The sequence below is a fragment of the Salvelinus fontinalis genome, chromosome 2, assembly GCF_029448725.1.
Source record: "Salvelinus fontinalis isolate EN_2023a chromosome 2, ASM2944872v1, whole genome shotgun sequence".
Classification (NCBI taxonomy): domain Eukaryota; kingdom Metazoa; phylum Chordata; class Actinopteri; order Salmoniformes; family Salmonidae; genus Salvelinus; species Salvelinus fontinalis.
The window spans coordinates 55,449,173-55,467,604 of NC_074666.1; the positions used below are offsets into that span (position 1 = coordinate 55,449,173).

General features: G+C 42.3%; 1 protein-coding gene across 2 annotated transcripts in view; it reads right to left on the bottom strand.

The window, feature by feature from the left end:
- Positions 1–1,381: 1,381 nt before the first annotated feature.
- The window catches only part of LOC129821349 (neuronal vesicle trafficking-associated protein 2-like), a 34,438-nt gene continuing 17,387 nt past the window's right edge, over positions 1,382–18,432 (bottom strand). For both annotated transcript variants that reach the window (XM_055878955.1, XM_055878946.1), the window contains exons 4-5: positions 3,082–3,192; positions 1,382–2,719 (exon numbers count right to left, since the gene is read on the bottom strand). In XM_055878955.1, the coding sequence (XP_055734930.1) occupies positions 2,528–2,719; positions 3,082–3,192 (303 nt within the window). In that variant the 3' untranslated portion in view covers positions 1,382–2,527. The remainder of the gene's footprint in view (positions 2,720–3,081; positions 3,193–18,432) is intronic.

The following is an 18,432-nucleotide window of genomic DNA, read 5'->3' on the forward strand; positions in this document are numbered from 1 at the left end:
TAAATATTAACCACTGTCAGTAGGCCTAATAACAACACAGATTCAAATGCCAATTTACTGTTAGTTACTTTCAGTTGGTATAGCCTACATGATCTTTCCATTTAATTCCATTGTTTCGTTTAGCTTAATTTGCTTCCTCTTTAACACCGTCACGGCCATGTGGTTGTTGCTGAGGATCATTAGTAACAGTTGATCATATAAAAGAAGACGTGTAGGCTAATTAAATAGTTATGGAGTGGAGCGCAGACCAAGCCGTAACTGTTTAAACACGACACATGGTGCAATACTGGGCTGTGTCATCACACAGTTCCATGGTTAGTGCAGGCAATTGACACCCTATTCTCCCTATTCTAATTGTACACTTATCTAGGTACACTAATCTTCTAACATTACCATGGGTTAAAGAACTGAAGTCCATATCGATACAGTAACACAACACAATTATTCTGATTTTTTAAGAGCAAGTTGATTGACAAAGTCACGAAACGTTGGAAGAATTTAATAAACCACTTTCGGGCTATGATTAAAAAAGCTCAGTGACCATAGGGTTCTTGGTCACCTCCCTAACCAAGGCCCTTCTCCCCCGATTTCTCAGTTTGGCCGGGAGGCCAGTTCTAGGAAGTGTCTTGGTGGTTCCAAACTTCTTCCATTTCAAAATGATGGAGGCCACTGTGTTCTTGGGGACCTTTTTTGGTACCCTTCCCCAGATCTATGGCTCACCGCAATCCTGTCTCTGAGTTCTATGGACTATTTCTTCGACCTCATGGCTTAGTTTTTGCTCTGACATGCACTGTCAACTGTGGGACCTTATATAGACAGGTATGTGCCTTTCCAAATCATGTCCAATCAATTGAATTTGCCACAGGTGCTCCAATCAAGTTGTAGAAACATCTCAAGGATGATCAATGGAAACAGGATGCACCATAGCTCTCATAGCAACGGGTCTGAATACTTAGTTAATGTGATATTTCAGTTTTTTTATTTGCAAACATTTCTAAAAACCTGTTTTTGCTTTTTCATTATGGGGTATTGTGTGTAGATTGATGAGGGAAGAATTTAAAAATCTATTTTAGAATACGGCTGTAACGTAACAAAATGTGGGAAAAGTGAAGGGGTCTGAATACTTCCCGAATCACTGTAAATGTGATATCAGTTTTTTTTAATACATTTGCAAAAATGTATTTAAAAAAACTTTTTGCTCATTATGAGTTATTGTGTGTAGATTGATGAGGAGGAAAAAAAAGACATTAACTTCAATTGAATCACGCTACAACGCCGATCTTCGGAGCTACAGATTGAATCCAACCGCTACTGTACAGATGTGGACCAGGATAATGAAGAGATTTGAAGTCCGGAACATTAAAAACAACCGGACACATACTTTCTGTACAGGTCACAGCTTGCTTTATTTTTCATTTCAAACCTATGGGATGCACACTGAGAAACTACTCCAGGCTTTGCTACATATCCATCTACCAAAATCACAATAGTTCAAAAAGCGTTTTTTTTTTGACAACATAAAAAAATGGTAACAGAACTAAACCACGCAGAGAAGCTTATCTAAAAATGTATCTAAACATTGCAGAACCAAGAGTTTTAGCAAAGACAGTGCTATGCACACTGTTCCCCATCATCTCCACGTCTTGGGTATTTATCCCTAGCTAGGTCCACATATTCATGTTGTGTACAGTATCTGGACTGTTTTCTAAAGCGAAACAACTGGCAATAAGGCCATTTTTTTCTCCCATTGAATTCTTTTTTTCAAACGTCATGAAACCTAGCTACAACAATGCACACACAGAAACTAGCATGAATGCATTGGGCTTTATACAGCTTGCCTCAATGACGGAACTATGACATACAGTACAGTACCTTGAAAAGTGTTCCGTTATCAAACCGTCATGATAGAGAATACTTAGCTAGCTTTGCTCAGATAATTCAGGAAATCTATTGTATACCGGTGTTCATGTTCAACTTCCATAGACGTACAAATCGATACTCACTCGGGGAAAAAAACTTTTTTATAAGAATGTATTCCAGTATGATTATGCACAGAGTGACATAGATATGCCTGGACTTGAATTAGAAACATGTTCCTAGTGTTTATCATTACATGCCTTCCACTACACACAGTCATGACACTACAGGAGGCCTAGCAGATAACAGGCGCACACATCTGAAAAATGAAGTTTGACTCTGTTAGTAGCAGCTCAGAAAAACGGACTCTGAGTGGATTTCAACATTGACCCCGTGCCTTTGTACAAACAGTTGTTTGATATCAAATACAAAACAGCAATAACAAGTAAAAAAAAAAGTGATGATAAATAATAAATACATAGAGGGATGAGACATGAAAAGAGAACAGATACAGCCGGGAGGGAAGGGAGATTCAGATATGGGCAGGAAGGCGGGTGTGAGAGTACTCTGAGCCGAGCAAGACACTGGGGAGACAGACACTCCCTGTTAAAAGCTTGGAATGGAGACGGGCAGACGAGGTGGGGTTGGTGGGAGGGTTGGGCAGGCAGACTCAGTGCCCGTCTGTGTTGGGCGGCTTGGCGTCGTGCGGCGCAGCGCCAGCAGGGAGCCAGGGAGAGACGGAGCGAGAGGTGGTCTGCTTGGCCATGCTGTAGTGGCTGATCACCGTATAGAAGCGCCCTCGGGAGTTGGCATCCTGAGCAGTGTAGTAGGCCTCCAGAGAGGCAGGGATGCACCGCTTATGCTGCAGGGGGGGGAGAGTGGGGAGGGTTCAATATCATACTCTCCTCATTTACACACTGTTGCACAGCACTAAGGGCTTTTTCTGGTGAAGAGGGTTTTTTTTTTTCTCTGGAGAGCGCAGTGGCTGTGTCTAAATGAGATTTACTTCAGCTAAACATGCCTGTAGTCCACAGCAAAAACCGCTAAAGGTGACTCTGTACAGACAATTAACCAGTGTAGTTAACACTGTCCCAAATAGCACCCTATTTCCTATGTAGTGGACTACTTTTGACCAGGGCATATATGGCTCTAGTCAAAATACACTATATAGGGAATAGGGTGCCATTTGTGACACAACCTTAAGACCCTCCAGGGCCCACTCACCTTGTATATGAATCCGTCTGGGCAGCTGTGGTCGTAGGTAAACGCCTTGTACACCACCAGGAACACTATGCAGGCCAGGAAGGCCAAGGCCAGGACTATGAGGATAGTGACCTGCGAATGAGAGATACACACCGTTGAATTTAATAGCTGCCGGCGAAGTCAGGTTTCCTGTCAAAACGGAGATCTAAAACATCTTAAAGCAAGGTTCTGTTATTTAATAGATTCGATGGAGTTTGACACTATAATATCGGTATATGTTCAAAAGAGCACTCAAACAACTACTACCATCATTTGTCTGGTGACAAGGTGAGAGAAAACAAGTCAATATACAGGATATAACTCAACATCATTTGTCTCCAGAAATGCCATCTGAGTAGAGGTAGAACGTGTTCATTGCCTGCCATATTAAGCCCAGTGGAGACGAACAGATTCAATAAACACCTTCACTAATTACATTTTTCACAACCCAGCAGCCAAAGTGGTCACAAAATGCAGTTGAAGCAGACAGACGCTGGGAAAAAATAGCTCCATAACCACATTCCTAAAAAAGACAATCCAATATGTCAGAATACATTACTTTCAATAGAGTGATCCAAATAAGTACATCTATATAACTACTTGATGTAGAAATTTGGTGCTTCAAATGTGTATTTCCCTGGTAGACAAGATGATTTTATAGTGGGAGATTAACATATAACAGGACCGATTTTCTCCCTGTTCCTCCTGAATCTATGATTGGTTAATTAACATTATGCAAATGTATGTAAAATGATAGCTGAGAGATGTTAGAATGGTTTTGCAATCTGATTACTTTAGAGAGGAGTGAAAGAACGTGTACACACGGCAAAGCTCTACCGTAATGTAAATGCGGGGGTAGACCAGTAAAACTCTGGTTTAGTACAGTGTCAAATCAAGTGACCGAAGGGCTATTTTCATCCTCACGTTCACAATTATTCACAATGCACCATAAAACCATTTCCCTGTTTCCAATGGCCTCCCTCCATATCGCCCATCTCACGCCATCTCGGCAGGATGCTAGGCTAGGGGATTTACATGTAGCTAGCGTGCTAATCAGCAGAGAGGAGAGTGATTTGTTAAAAGGGGAGCAGAGAGGCTAATTGACCAATGACTTAGGTGTTAATGCGAGGACACATGTTTGGTTCTGTCAGAATGTTCATGAATGTACATTTGCTTATCACACACCCTAAACATGTGAAATGGCTGCTTAAAGGGTATTAGGGCTTTAACGGCAATTCTTTGGCAGTTATCCATATGACATATAAACACATGGTTCCAGTACGGGAGTGTTTAAGCATTCAATTGATAGCTTTTAACCTAGATTTGTAGAGTATTGATAATATTGACAGAAGCATGTGGTCTCTTAATATTAATGATGAACTTTTTACATTATTCATAAACTCAATGAACCCTAAACCTCACAGGGTTTGGTTTAATGCCATGACACTAAATTTGACATGCGTAGGCATTGGATTTTCTTGATCTATCTATATGTCCATATCTACAGTACCAGTCAAAGGTTTGGACACACCTACTCATTCAAGGGTTTTTCTTAATTTTTTACATTGCAGAACAATAGTGAAGACATCAAAACTATGAAATAACATATACGGAATCATGTAGTAACCAAAAAAATGTGTTAAACAAATAAAAATATATATTTTTGATTCTTCAAAGTAGCCATCCTTTGCCTTGATGACAGCTTCGCACAATCTTGGCACTCTCTCATCCAGCTTAATGAGGCTTTGTTAAAAGTTAATTTGTGGAATTTCTTTCCTTTTAATGCATTTGAGCCAATCAGTTGTGTTGTGACAAAGTAGGGATGGTATACAGAACATAGCCCTATTTAGTAAAAAAACAAGTCCATATTATGGCAAGAACAGCTCAAATAGGCAAAAAGAAACAACAGTCCATCATTACTTTAAGACATGAATGTAAGTCAATCCGTAAAATTTCAAGAACTTTGAAAGTTTCTTCAAGTGCAGTCGCAAAAACAATCATGATGAAACTGGCTCTCATGAGGACCGACACAGGAAAGGAAGATCCGGAGTTACCTCTGCTGCAGAGGACATGTTCATTAGAGTTACCAGCCTCAGAAATACAGCCTAAATAAACGCTTCAGAGTTCAAGTTACAGACACATCTCAACATCAACTGTTCAGAGGAGACTGCATGAAATCAAGCCTTCATGGTCGAATTGCTGCAAAGAAACCACTACTAAAGGACACCCATAAGAAGAGACTTGCTTGGGCTAAGAAACACGAGGAATGGACATTAGACCGGTGGAAATCTGTCCTTTAGTCTGATGAGTCCAAATTTGAGATTTTTGGTTTCAACTGCCGTCTTTGTGAGACGCATAGTAGGTGAACAGATGATCTCTGCATGTGTGCTTCCCACCATGAAGCAGGGAGGTGTGATGGTGGGGGAGTGCTTTGCTGGTGATACTATCGGTGATTTATTTAGAATTCAAGGCACACTTAACAAGCATGGCTACCACGGCCATCTGCAGCGATACGCCATCCCATCTGGTTGCGCTTAGTGGGACTATCATTTGTTTTTTTCAACAGGACAATTACCTAAAACACACCTCTAGGCTGTGTAAGGGCTATTTGACCAAGAAGGAAAGTGATGGAGTGCTGCATCAGATGACCTGGCCTCCACAATCACCCGACCTCAACCCAATTGAAATGGTTTGAGATGAGTTAGACCACAGACTGAAGGAAAAGCAGCCAACAAGTTCTCAGCATATGTGGGAACTCCTTCTAGACTGTTGGAAAAGCATTCCAGGTGAAGCTGGTTGAGAGAATGCCAAGAGTGTGCAAAGCTGTCATCAAGGCAAAGGGTGGCTACTTGAAGAATCCTAAATATAAAATAAATGTTTATTTGTTCAACACTTTTTTGTTTACTACATGATTCCATATGTCTTCACTATTATTCTACAATGAAGAAAATAGTGAAATAAATAAAAAACCTTGAATGAGTAGGTGTGTCCAAACGTTTGACTGGTATTGTATATCATAATATTTCCATTACTGGTGGCCAGTATTTGTTAAGCCTGTATAAGACTCATCTCACAGCTAACATCCATTTTTATTTAGTTTGTCTCCCTCGTCAGGTATCGCCAATACAATGGTTGGCTTTGTCACTGTGTCCTTCTAGTCAGAACACTACAGTATATTGAGGGAATGGAACCCTACTATTGAACAGGGAAGTCTGAATCACGCAATCTAATATATTCCTCCTCTAGGTGAGGATACGTTGGCCAATTTCCACCACATCAAATGTCCTACAGAAATACAACACTACCCACATGGAAGAATACTATAGTATAAATACTATAGTATTCACTGTAGTGTTTTTGAGGACTTTACTAGTCAACTATAGTAAAAATCTTAAAATTCATACAATGTGATTTTCTGTATTTTTGTTTTAGATTCCGTCTCTCACAGTTGAAGTGTACCTATGATAACAATTATAGAACTCTACATGCTTTGTAAGTAGGAAAACCTGCAAAAATCGGCAGTGCTTCAAATACTTGTTCTCCCCACTGTATGTATTGTGTAACATGAAGTCCTATGAGTGTCATCTGATGAAGATCATCAAAAGGTTAGTGATTCATTTTATCTATATTTGTACTTTTTGTGACTCCTGTCTTTGTCTGGAAAAATGGCTGTTTTTTCTGTGATTTTGCGGTGACCTAACATAATCGTTTGTGGTGCTTTCGCTGTAAAGCCTTTTTGAAATCGGACACTGTGGTGGGATTAACAAGAAGTGTATCTTTAAAATGGTGTGAAATACTTGTATGCTTGAGGAATTTTAATTATGAGATTTCTGTTTGAATTTGGCGCCCTGCACTTTCACTGGCTGTTGTCATATCGATCCCGTTAATGGGATTGCAGCCCTAAGAAGTTGTAAAGGTCTTACTCACATCGGCTGTGAAGAGTGTAATCACACAGTCTTCCGGAATAGCTGGTGCTCTCATGTATGCTTCAGTGTTGCTTGCCTCGAAATGAGCATAAAATGAATTTAGCCCATCTGGTAAGCTCGGGTCACTGGGCAGCTCATGGATGGGTTTCTCTTTGTTGTCCGTAATAGTTTGCAAGCCCTACCACATACGACAAGCGTCAGAGCCGATGTAGTACAATTCGATCTTAAATCCTGTATTGACGCTTTCCTTTTTTGATGGTTCGACTGAGGGCATAGTGGGATTTCTTGTAAGCATCCGGATTAGCCTCCCGCTCCTTGAAAGCGGCAGCTCTAACCTTTAGCACGATGCGAATGTTGCCTGTAATCCATGGCTTCTGGTTGGGATATGTACTGTACGTACAGTCAATGTGGGGACGATGTCGTCGATGCACATTGATGAAGCTGATGACTGAGGTGTACTCCTCAATGCCATTGGATGAATCACGGAACATATTTCAGTCTGTGCTTGCAAAACAGTCCTGTAGTGTAGCATCCGCGTCATCTGACCACTTCCGTATTGAGCGAGTCACTGGTACTTCCTGCTTTAGTTTTTGCTTGTAAGTAGGAATCAGGAGGATAGAATTATGGTCAGATTTGCCAAATGGAGGGCGAGGGTAAGCTTTGTATGCATCTCTGTGTGTGGAGTAAAGGTGGTCTTGGATTTTTTTTTTCTGGTTGCATATGTGACATGCTGGTAAAAATGTGGAAAAACTGATTTAAGTTTGCCTGCATTAAAGACCCCGGCCACTAAGAGCGCCGCTTCTGGGTGAGCAATTTCTTCTTTGCTTATAGAGTTGCAGTCCAAGATGGCGTAGCAGTCAGACGTCCTTCTCCTCGTCTTTGTCGTGTCCCATGTATATATCTTTTTTTCCTCGCAAATCTTTTCATATTTTTTCTAAACCTCAAATTCAAAATACTCTCCTGCAACATGCCTCACCCAATGTGGTGTGGATCTGATTTTTCTAAAGTATTTTCTTTACTCCTGAATCAGAACCCCAACATAAGCTAGCCAGCTGACTAGCTACTAGCTAGTAGTCAGCTAACCACTGCTAGCGGTCAACAGCTAACCTTTAGCTCGGAAAACTCTCGCTAGTTTGCACAACGCGATTCAAACCAGAGCATACCAGACTTATTTTCTCTCCATATCCCCAGATTCCCACCGCAAGCTCTGAACCTTTTAACCTGGATCATCGCAGCTAGCTAGCTGCAATCCGAGTGTCTACTCCTGGCTAACATCTCTGTCTCAAAGCAAGCACCAACTAGCCTGGAGCTAGCCCATGCTAGGCCCATCTCCCAGCTAGCTGAAGAGTTCCATCAGCCACTCCTGGGCTACTATACCTATTTTGCCAATGGGCCTGGACCCATTTTAGTGCCGGGGCGGAGCACCGCCGGTCCTTCACGACTGGACTACCGACGTAACGGGGGGGTTATTCAACTGGCCATTCTGTCGCGACGTCACCTGATAGCCCATCTGCTAGCCTGCTAGCCGCGGCCCACTAGCTGTCTAGGGCATGTCGGCTGTTTGCTGAATAGGTCCATCGGACTATTTCTTGGGCCACTATACCTATTCTGCCAACTGGACTGGGCCCCTTTACCACACGGAACCCTACTAATCCATCACGACTGGTCTACCGACGTAAACGCATGAGGAGGCTCTGCACGAAGAGGCTATGAACAGACTTCCCCCGTCGTGACGTCCCTCTGAGGCCCTTCTACTAGCTTGCTAACCCCGCCCCACTAGCTGTCTGAATCGCCGTGTCTCCAACCAGCCTCACTACTCACTGGACCCTTATGATCACTCGGCTACGCATGCCTCTCCTTAATGTCAATATGCCTTGTCCATTGCTGTTCTGGTTAGTGATTGTCTTATTTCACTGTAGAGCCTGTAGTCCTGCTCAATATACCTTAGCCAACCCTTAAGTTCCACCTCCCACACATGCGATGACATCACCTGGTTTAAATGATGTTTCTAGAGACAATATCTCTCTCATCATCACTCAATGCCTAGGCCTACATCCACTGTATTCACATTCTACCATACCTTTGTCTGTACATTATGCCATGAATCTATTCTATCGCGCCCAGAAACCTGCTCCTTTTACTCTCTGTTCTGGATGTACTAGACGACCAGCTCTTATAGCCTTTAGCCGTACCCTTATCCTACTCCTCGTCTGTTCCTCTGGTGATGTAGAGGTTAATCCAGGCCCTGCAGTGCCTAGCTCCACTCCTATTCCCCAGGTGCTCTCATTTGTTGACTTCTGTAACAGTCTATCACAGTGCCATCCGTTAAGCCCCATATACTACTCACCACTGCGACCTGTACACTCTCGTTGGCTGGCCCTCGCTTCATATTCGTCGCCAGACCCACTGGCTCCAGGTCATCTACAAGTCTTTGCTAGGTAAATCCCCGCCTTCTCAGCTCACTGGTCACCATTGCAGCACCCAACTGTAGCACGCGCTCCAGCAGGTATATCTCACTGGTCACCCCCAAAGCCAATTCCTCCTTTGACCGCTCACAGATCACTGCACCTGTACATAGCCCACCTATAAATAGCCCATCCAACTACCTCATCCCCATACTGTATTTATTTATCTTGCTCCATTGCACCCCAGTATCTCTACTTGCACATTCATCTTCTGCACATCTACTATTCCAGTGTTTAATTGCTATATTGTAATTACTTCGCCACCATGGTCTATTTATTGCCTTACCTCCCTTTTACCTCATTTGCACACACTGTATATATATACTTTTTTTCCTACTGTATTATTGACTGTATGTTTGTTTATTCCATGTGTAACTCTGTGTTGTTGTATGTGTCAAACTTCTTAGCTTTATCTTGGCCAGGTCGCAGTTGTAAATGAGAACTTGTTCTCAACTAGCCTACCTGGTTAAATAAAGGTGAAATATATATATATATTTTTAAATATAGTTGGTTGAGAGAGGTCTTAGTGCCAGCTTCGTTCTGTGGTGGTAAATGGACAGCTAGGAACTATACAGATGAGTGTGGTCAACAGTTTATCATAAGGTACTCTACCTCAGGCAAGCAATACCTCGAGACTTCTTTAATATTAGACATTGCGCACCAGCTGTTGACAAATAAACACACGCCCCCCCACCTCTCGTCTTACCAGAGGCAGCGTCTCTGTTCTGTCAGTGCATGGAAATCCTGTTAGCTCTATATTGTCCGTATCTTCATTCAGCCACGTCTCGGTGAAACATAAGATGTTACAGTTTTTAATGTCCCGTTGGTAGGATAATCTTAATCGTAGGTCATCAAATGTTATTATCCAATGATTGCACGTTAGCAAGAAAAACGGATGACAGTGGGAGTTTACTCGCTCGCCTACGAATCTTCAGAAGGTGTCACGCCCTGGCCATAGTTTGTTTTGTATGTTTTGTTTGGTCAGGGTGTGATCTGGGTGGGCATTCTATGTTGTATGTCTGGTTTGTCTATTTCTGTGTTTGGCCTGATATGGTTCTCAATCAGAGGCAGGTGTTTTCTCTGATGCGTTGTCTCTGATTGGGAACCATATTTAGGTAGCCTGTTTTGTATTGTGGGTTGTGGGTGATTGTCTATGTTATGTTGCTTGTTAGCACAGTGTTTCTTTAGCAGTCATGTTCGTCTTGTTAGTTTGTTTGTTTGTTTTAGGGTACTTCGTGTTTTTTCCGTCTTTTCATTAAATCATGCATTCACACCTCGCTGCGCTTTGGTCTACTCAATACAACAAGCGTGACAGAAGGATGACCGATCTGCAGCCCCTTTTCCTGCGTCTTTTCTTCACGCAAAAGGTGGGGATCTGGGCATGTTCCAGTGAAAGCAGGATATCCTTCTCGTCGGACTCGTTAAAGGAAAAAGTTTCTTCCAGTCCGCGGACATGATGTCCAGAAGTCATTTTTGGTCACAAAAGACGGTAGCAGCAACTTTATGTACACAATAAGTTAAAAAAATAAGTCACACAAAATGCAGAAAAACTAACAAAACAACACAATTGGTTGGGAGAATGTAAAACGTCAGCCATGTTCTTCGGCGCAATCTTCTGGACCGCAGACTCTGTCTCACACCGTACCCAAACCAGCGGTATGCGTGCGCAAATTTATTTTGTCCCCCCACACCAAACGCGTTCACGACACGCAGGATAAATATCAAAACAAACACTGAACCAATTATATTAATTTGGGGACAGGTCGAAAAGCATTAAACATTTATGGCAATTTAGCTAGCTAGCTTGCAGTTGCTAGCTAATTTGTCTTATTTAGCTAGCTTGCTGTTGCTAGCTAATTTTTCCTAGGATATAAATGTTGAGTTGTTATTTTACCTGAAAAATGCACAAGATCCTCAATTAATCCATATATAAAACGGTCAACCGAATCGTTTCTAGTCATCTCTCCTCCTTCCGGGCTTTTTCTTCTTTGGACTTTATATGGCGATTGTCATCTCAGTTACCATGATGACCGACCAAATTCAGTTCATCTTCCAATCACCCACGTGGGTATAACCAATGAGGAGATGGCACATGGGTATCTGCTTCTATAAACCAATGAGGAGATGGGAGAGGCAGGACTTGCAACGTGATCAGCATCACAAATAGAACTGACTTCTATTTTAGCCCTTGGCAATGCAGATGCTCGTTGGTGTGCGCGAGCAGTGTGGGTGCAATAATTGAATAACGTGTATGTTTAAATTTCTTTTGCGAGCGGTGTGGTCAGCATGTCAATGGGCTACTATTATGGTATTAAAGAAAGTCATTACATAGCCATATTAACTGAGAAAACATGTATAATCAATTCAGGAGAATAAGCCATTTAATTAGGCGACCAGTTCAGGAGTGGGTGTAATAAATGATCAGATTCAGAACATGATATCGAAACCAGTCCAATAATGTTAAATGAACAGTAACACATACCACTGTTTAAAATAGAAAGAAAAAAACTATTAGGGTTTCGTAATCATAATTACCATATGAGTAGCATCACAACCTTGAAGTTGTACATTTTTAACCAGTTCAATAAAATGTAATATGAATGTCAGAATTAATTAACAATAATAGCTAACATACTGAACAATAACTCATTTACCTGTTTAGTTAATGCGTGTGTGTGGCCTATCAGTAGGAATCCTGGGGGTGTTTATTCAGTTTGATAAGTTTATTGATGTCTGGGGTGATGGTTGACGGGGCAACTCGGAGGTCATGCTGGCTGTCCAGTTTGTTTCTGCTTTTCGTTTTCAGCACGGCCATAGCAGAGAAGCCACTTTCAGAGATAGGTAGTGCTAAACGGTAACATGATTCTGATTGCATGACAGGCGAGAACAGCATACTCTCCCACTACGCTGCACCAGAACTGTGGCAGTGTCATTTTCAGTGTCATGCTCAGTCCACGTTCAAATGACAGCTCCACCAGCTGATCGTCTTGCTTGGCAACGTGACGCTTCCCATCCCCACTAGTAAGGGGTCCTGTATCCAGTCGTCTCCTGTTCTCATCCGGGAAGTATTCACAAAACTTACCCTTCAGCTTGACAAGATGCTGTTTAACAGGTTTTTTTTCAGTGTGTCGCTGTGCGCTTTGTTGATCAGATTCTCAATCTCGAAATCAGTATTGGGGAAACATGTCAACCCTCCCGTTAGAATAGGATTTGCCCAAACGGTAAGCTTCATCTTGAAGGCATCCCCATCCTCTGTTCAAATCGATTGTGCCCCCGTCCCGAGCTTTGACATATTGAGCGAATTCAGATTATTTAAAAAAATCCACCAGGTAGGCAACCTTCGTGAACTACTCCTCTCAATCGAAATGTTCAGCCCGAGGTGACATGTTTTCTGAAAGAAACGCAGCAATCTCCGCTTGAAGTGGGTATGTGTGGGGCGAGAACGTTATTGTTTTGGTCAGTGAGTATGTGCAGCGCGAAAACCCTCTGAGTCCGAACGTAGCTAGCCATTTCATCACTGCGGACGTTCTGCACGTGCAAAGTCAGCAGCAATAAGCAGTACAGCGCACGCACGCCTGTGTGTAGCAGTAACATTGTGTAAAGTCAGCAGCAATAAGCGGTGCGGCGGTATCCTTTCAAAATAAATGTTGAAGTGCGGCAGTTACCGTTCAAAATAAAATATATATTTTTATATATATTCTTGCACAAGTCTTGCGACCCCTTCAAATCCTTGACCCCCCAGTTGAGAAACACTGTTCTAGAGTATACTACAACATTCTATAGTAAGTACTACACATGATCAAGGGATACTACAGTGTGTAGTGTACTATACAAGGGGAGGGTCTAATCCTGAATGCTGAGTTACCACCGGCTAAATCTATGACATTGAAATGCTTATTTACTCTGTTCCATCTGACTGCGCAATCCACTGTCTCATCAGCCCAGCCAGGCAATTTATGAACTTGATCTCCACTATTTAAAAAAATCATCTTTACATTATCTCACATTTCTTTTAGAATAACATTTTGTTTTCAACAGTGGAGATTTGTATAAACCTTGCTGTATGTCTCTCCGAAATTTGCAACATTGTTTCAATATTTAAATTCGATCTCCAGCTGTCCCATAGTAATGAATGTGTCAGGAGTTGGGATGAGACCGATAAGCAAGCAGCTTTTCTCAGCCAGTCGAAATCATGAATCAGCATAATTTTTATGGATATATACAAAGAACTATAAATAGAAAACAGGTAAACAAAATGAAGTGCAGCTAGTTTGCAGTCTTTCCAGCTTCAGTTTGAAGTGGTTGTGTTAGCTGTGTTGTTGGCCAGCTCCTCTGAACAACAGTGTCCTGACGAATGAGCACATTTTCTGCGCCAGGCGAAATCACACATCATTAGCTCTTTGTTATGGATGTATCCAAATAAATGTCACTAGAATACAGCTTAAACAAACACAAATGCAGCTACTTTGCTGTTAATCTGGCTGCAATGTTTGATGTGACTGTAAGTTAGCCATAGTTGGCTAGCTAGCAAGCAAGGGATAAGAACATTGCCAGCCAGTATGGCAATGGAACATTTAGAACGAAAGACGGGGTCCCTAGATACAGAACAAAAATACTGAACGACTGGGTCGCTTCTCTGGCAACCGAACCGATATAACGAACGACCAGCCGGGTTGAGTAGCAACCCTAGATGTGTCAGGACGAAAAAGTATGAATAAATATCATGTTTATGAAAATATGTCAATCATTATTTGAATATGTTGGTAACCTAATTGTATAAAAAGGTTGACTTCGTCTCGGGCCTAACAACACCCGTGCCAATATAACCGCCAAACACCGGCTTCTCGGGCATTATCACTTAATTATTCTACAGTATACTACAGAATTCTGTAGGAAGTACTGTAGTATTCTTTAGTAAACTGTAGTATTTTTTCATGTGGTTATTGGCAGATGTGTGCTCCACGCTGGCACTGGGTTAGTTGAGAATAGGATGACCTATTTTGCCTGGACTTGCTTGGACTGTAATGGGGATTACATTGGTGTGCAGTGACAGATGACCCTGTGTGCCATCAAATTGGCCCATTTGAAGTGCTGGCATTATTTCACTGGGATAGTCAAGGGTCTGGTATCTGAACCGCCATGACCCTATTTGTTTTGATCTGTATTTTGATTCAATACACACGGTTTCATTTTCTAAAGCTTTTTCCGGCTAGTGGCAATGCCAAAGTGTATTTGTCCTTGTGCCAATTGTGGGCCTACATGAACATTCCCTTAGCACTTAACTCTTCAATGAGGTCAGGGAGGGACGTCATCAAATGAGGTCAATTTTGCCCCGAACATTGCAGCTCTAGTCTAGTTAGTGCAGACAGACATAGGCGAGACATTAGACCATCTGCTCGCCTCTCCTATGCCAGCACTGTTTCTCTGCCTGGATGTTAGTTTACTACTCTGCCCTGCTGCTGAGGCTCAAGGTTGATGTTTCTACTGCTGTTGTTGTTGTTGGCGTCATAATCTGACGTCAGTATAATCCATATAGACGGAGGCTCATAATCCCCCGGCAGCAGTGGGATTTATTCACTGGTTAAACATCCCTGGAGTGCAGCAGGGTGGATGTGTTACGGTGCTACAGTAACAACACAGTCAGAGTGGTACAGTACAGAGAGGTTGTATTCTTCAGCTGGCCATGGAGGACGTTGAGGAAACAAAAAGACGATCCAAACAGATTAAAGAGTCAGACGTGATTGTGTCGCTCTCCCTGATCTGAGCCCATACTGTGGATGGCTGGACATCTCAACGACTCCGTTAACCCCCCCCCCCCCCCCAACACTACAACTGCTTGTTTTCATTTTCTCACTCCCTTCTGTCTATCACCCCTAATCTCCTCTCCCCCACATGTTGTTCAGCAGTTCACTGAATCTTCTGTGGCTTTTTGTGTAATAGGTTGCTGTTCAAATCTTGATTTATTGTTGGTTCCCGAATGCAGGGGGAAATGTCAGCATATGGCTGCTATGTTTCTTCGGCACCATTTCTGTCACCATCAGACATATGGTTTTGCTATATAAGTGTCAGTTTAATCTTCCCTTTCCTTCCTAACGCTTGCCCAGCCTTGTAATTCCAGTCTCCTTCCCGTATGCTGTTAGAATGCCACCCTCACAGCAAGACCACTTTTCCAGCCATATGTTAGAGCAAAAACTCTTACAGTCGCTCCAGGGGGAGAGATAGTGAGAGGCAGAGAGCAAGCTAGAGAGAGGTAGAGAGAATCTGGTCTTCTTCCTCTAGCACCAGGTGGTGCTGACAGAACAATGGGAAGATAAGTCATAAGTAAATCAATAGGTCCCTGATTGAGGAATGAAGACCCATTGTCTGTGCTTGATCTTCATATTCTGCTGAAGCCGATGCTCAATACAGAGCCAGGCATAGAAAATAAACCATTTCCTTCTGTTGTAAGATAAATAACACGAAGAAAATCATCTTCGTCTGCCATTTTCACGACATCGACCAGATAACGGTATCTCTGAGTCTAAGACTTCTTAAAATGGAGGGAGCTTTGTAAGACTGAGGGAACTACAACTGTCTTTTTTTCCCCCCTTGGATGTAATCATCTTAGATTTCCTGCTAATGCTCTTATGAAATGGTTTCAGAGGAGTGAGCAACATGGCAACCTGCAGGGGAATACCCATCTAGGGCATGGTACTGTAGTAGCTGAGGAAGCGAAGGGAGGAGTGTCGCACAGGAGACGTGCCACGAGAGACTGGATGTCCCCATGCGGGTTGATGATCCTGTGGAGGTAACAATGTCTAGAACAACCACAAAGTACAAACCGATTCGCTCTTGTTGAGATGTCATCTGCCTCTCGGGACAGCTCTAAAACAGCAGCACGTACATCTTCAATGCAACAAAATCCGATATCTGTACAGTACAATCATTATGACAATTATGATACCGACAGGTCGGGTCCATAATTATTGGCACCCTTAATAAAGATGAGCAAAAAAGTCTGTATACAAATACTGAGCTATAATGTATGCTCCAAGAAATGCGGAAATTATTATTTTATACTCATACAATTGCTCAGAGAAAGAGATGTTGTTTAACAAGTAAAAACATGTAAATACTGTAGCTCCCTCCCCTTGCGAGGATAACGACACTGAGCCTTTTCTAAATTGTTTTACGAGTTGGGAAACACATTGGGAGGGATCTTAGACCACGCCTCCATACAGACACTTTCCAGATCCTCAATATACTTAATCTGCTCTTATGGACTGCCCTCTTCAATTCAAACCACAGCTTTTCAATGGGGTTCAACTCCGGAGACTGAGATGGTCGTTGCAAAATGATTCTTTTGTAGGTTTGATTAGTGCTTGCGGTTATTGTTTTGCTGGAAGATCCACTTGCGGCCAAGTTTCAGCCTCCTAGCAGAGGCAACCAGGTTTTGGGCTAAAATGTCCGGGTACTTGGTAAAGTTCATGATGCCATTGACCTTAAGGGCCCGGCCCCAGGACGAGTGTAAGCAAAATAGCCCCATAACATTAAAGGTCCACCATAATATTTTACCGTAGGTATGAGTTACTTTTCTGCATGTGCTTCTCTTTTTCAATACCAAACCCACCACTGGTGTGCGTGGCCAAAGAGCTCTAATTTCATGTCATCTGACCACAGCACCGCTTCCAATCCAAGGCAGTGCTATGATCAGATGATCAGATGAAAATAGAGCTGTTTGGCCACACACACCAGTGGTGGGTTTGCCGTTGAAAAAGAGAAGAATATGCAGAGAAGTACCTCATAACTTGCATCTACTGGTCCTGTTCTCCGATGTCATAAAACATTCTTAGAAAAAGGCTCAGTGTCGTTATCCTCGCTAGGGGAGGATGCTAGAGTATTGAAAACGGGTGACAATAACCCCCATCTTTTTAAACTCTTGTTAAACTAAATCTCTTTCTCTATTCTAAAAGTATAACATAATATAATTTCCCAATTTTCCGAGCATACAATATAGCTCAGTATTTGTATTGTTTTTTTTTTGTCATCTTTATCAAGGGTGCCAATAATTATGGACCTGATTGTATGTGTATAATGATCAACACACAATAACGCTTACACACAAATACTAATAGAATGCTTCCCTTCTCTAATGGATAAGTGGCAGTGTCATGTTCAGTATGAGTTCATTTCTCATTATGTTAATGTTTCCCAATTAGGACAGGTCTCTCAGGAGATAGAACTTCAAGGGTGTGAAAGAACACACTGCCATGTCTAATAAAGACAGTCCCTGGCTCAAGATTATGAACTTAGGGACACAGTCTCAATTTTTATTAGGGACAACACTCGGAAGACTTACTGTGGTGGTGTTCTATGAATACACGCATGCACAAAGAAGAGGACTTGGAGTAAACATCAGAGACCGGAGCTGAGCCCCATCTTCTTTCTGACAGCAGGGCACTCACTCAAAGCGAGTGATGGCATTTTTATTTTATTTTTTTGCGATTAAATGAGTGGAATCCTGGCCATCTACCTGTTCTGAGTAAACACACCACTAACGAGGTTCAGAGGATATGCAAACAAAACAAATTGGATTGGCTAATAAGCAGCATGTCAGAGACACAAAGTTGCTGAGGAGAAAGAGGAGATATTATTGCTGATGTGTTCGGGAAATCTACCCGACAACCCCCCCTGGGCTTGGTAAAGAACAACTAAACAGTCCTCAAACCTCCTCTTTACATCCCTTAGACATTAGTATCTTCGGGTCACTCAGTCTCCAGCGTCTCACACACACCTCTTATGTGCTAGATGTAGGGAGAGGAGGAGCAACTTGATGAGGAGATGAAAAGAGTTCCACATGGCCCTATGTGGACCCTGCCTGCCTGGCTGTGTGCTACCTAGTGCTTAGTTTATAGTACCTAATGCCTACTCCACTGAGTCACTGTCTGAGAGCATCATCGGCG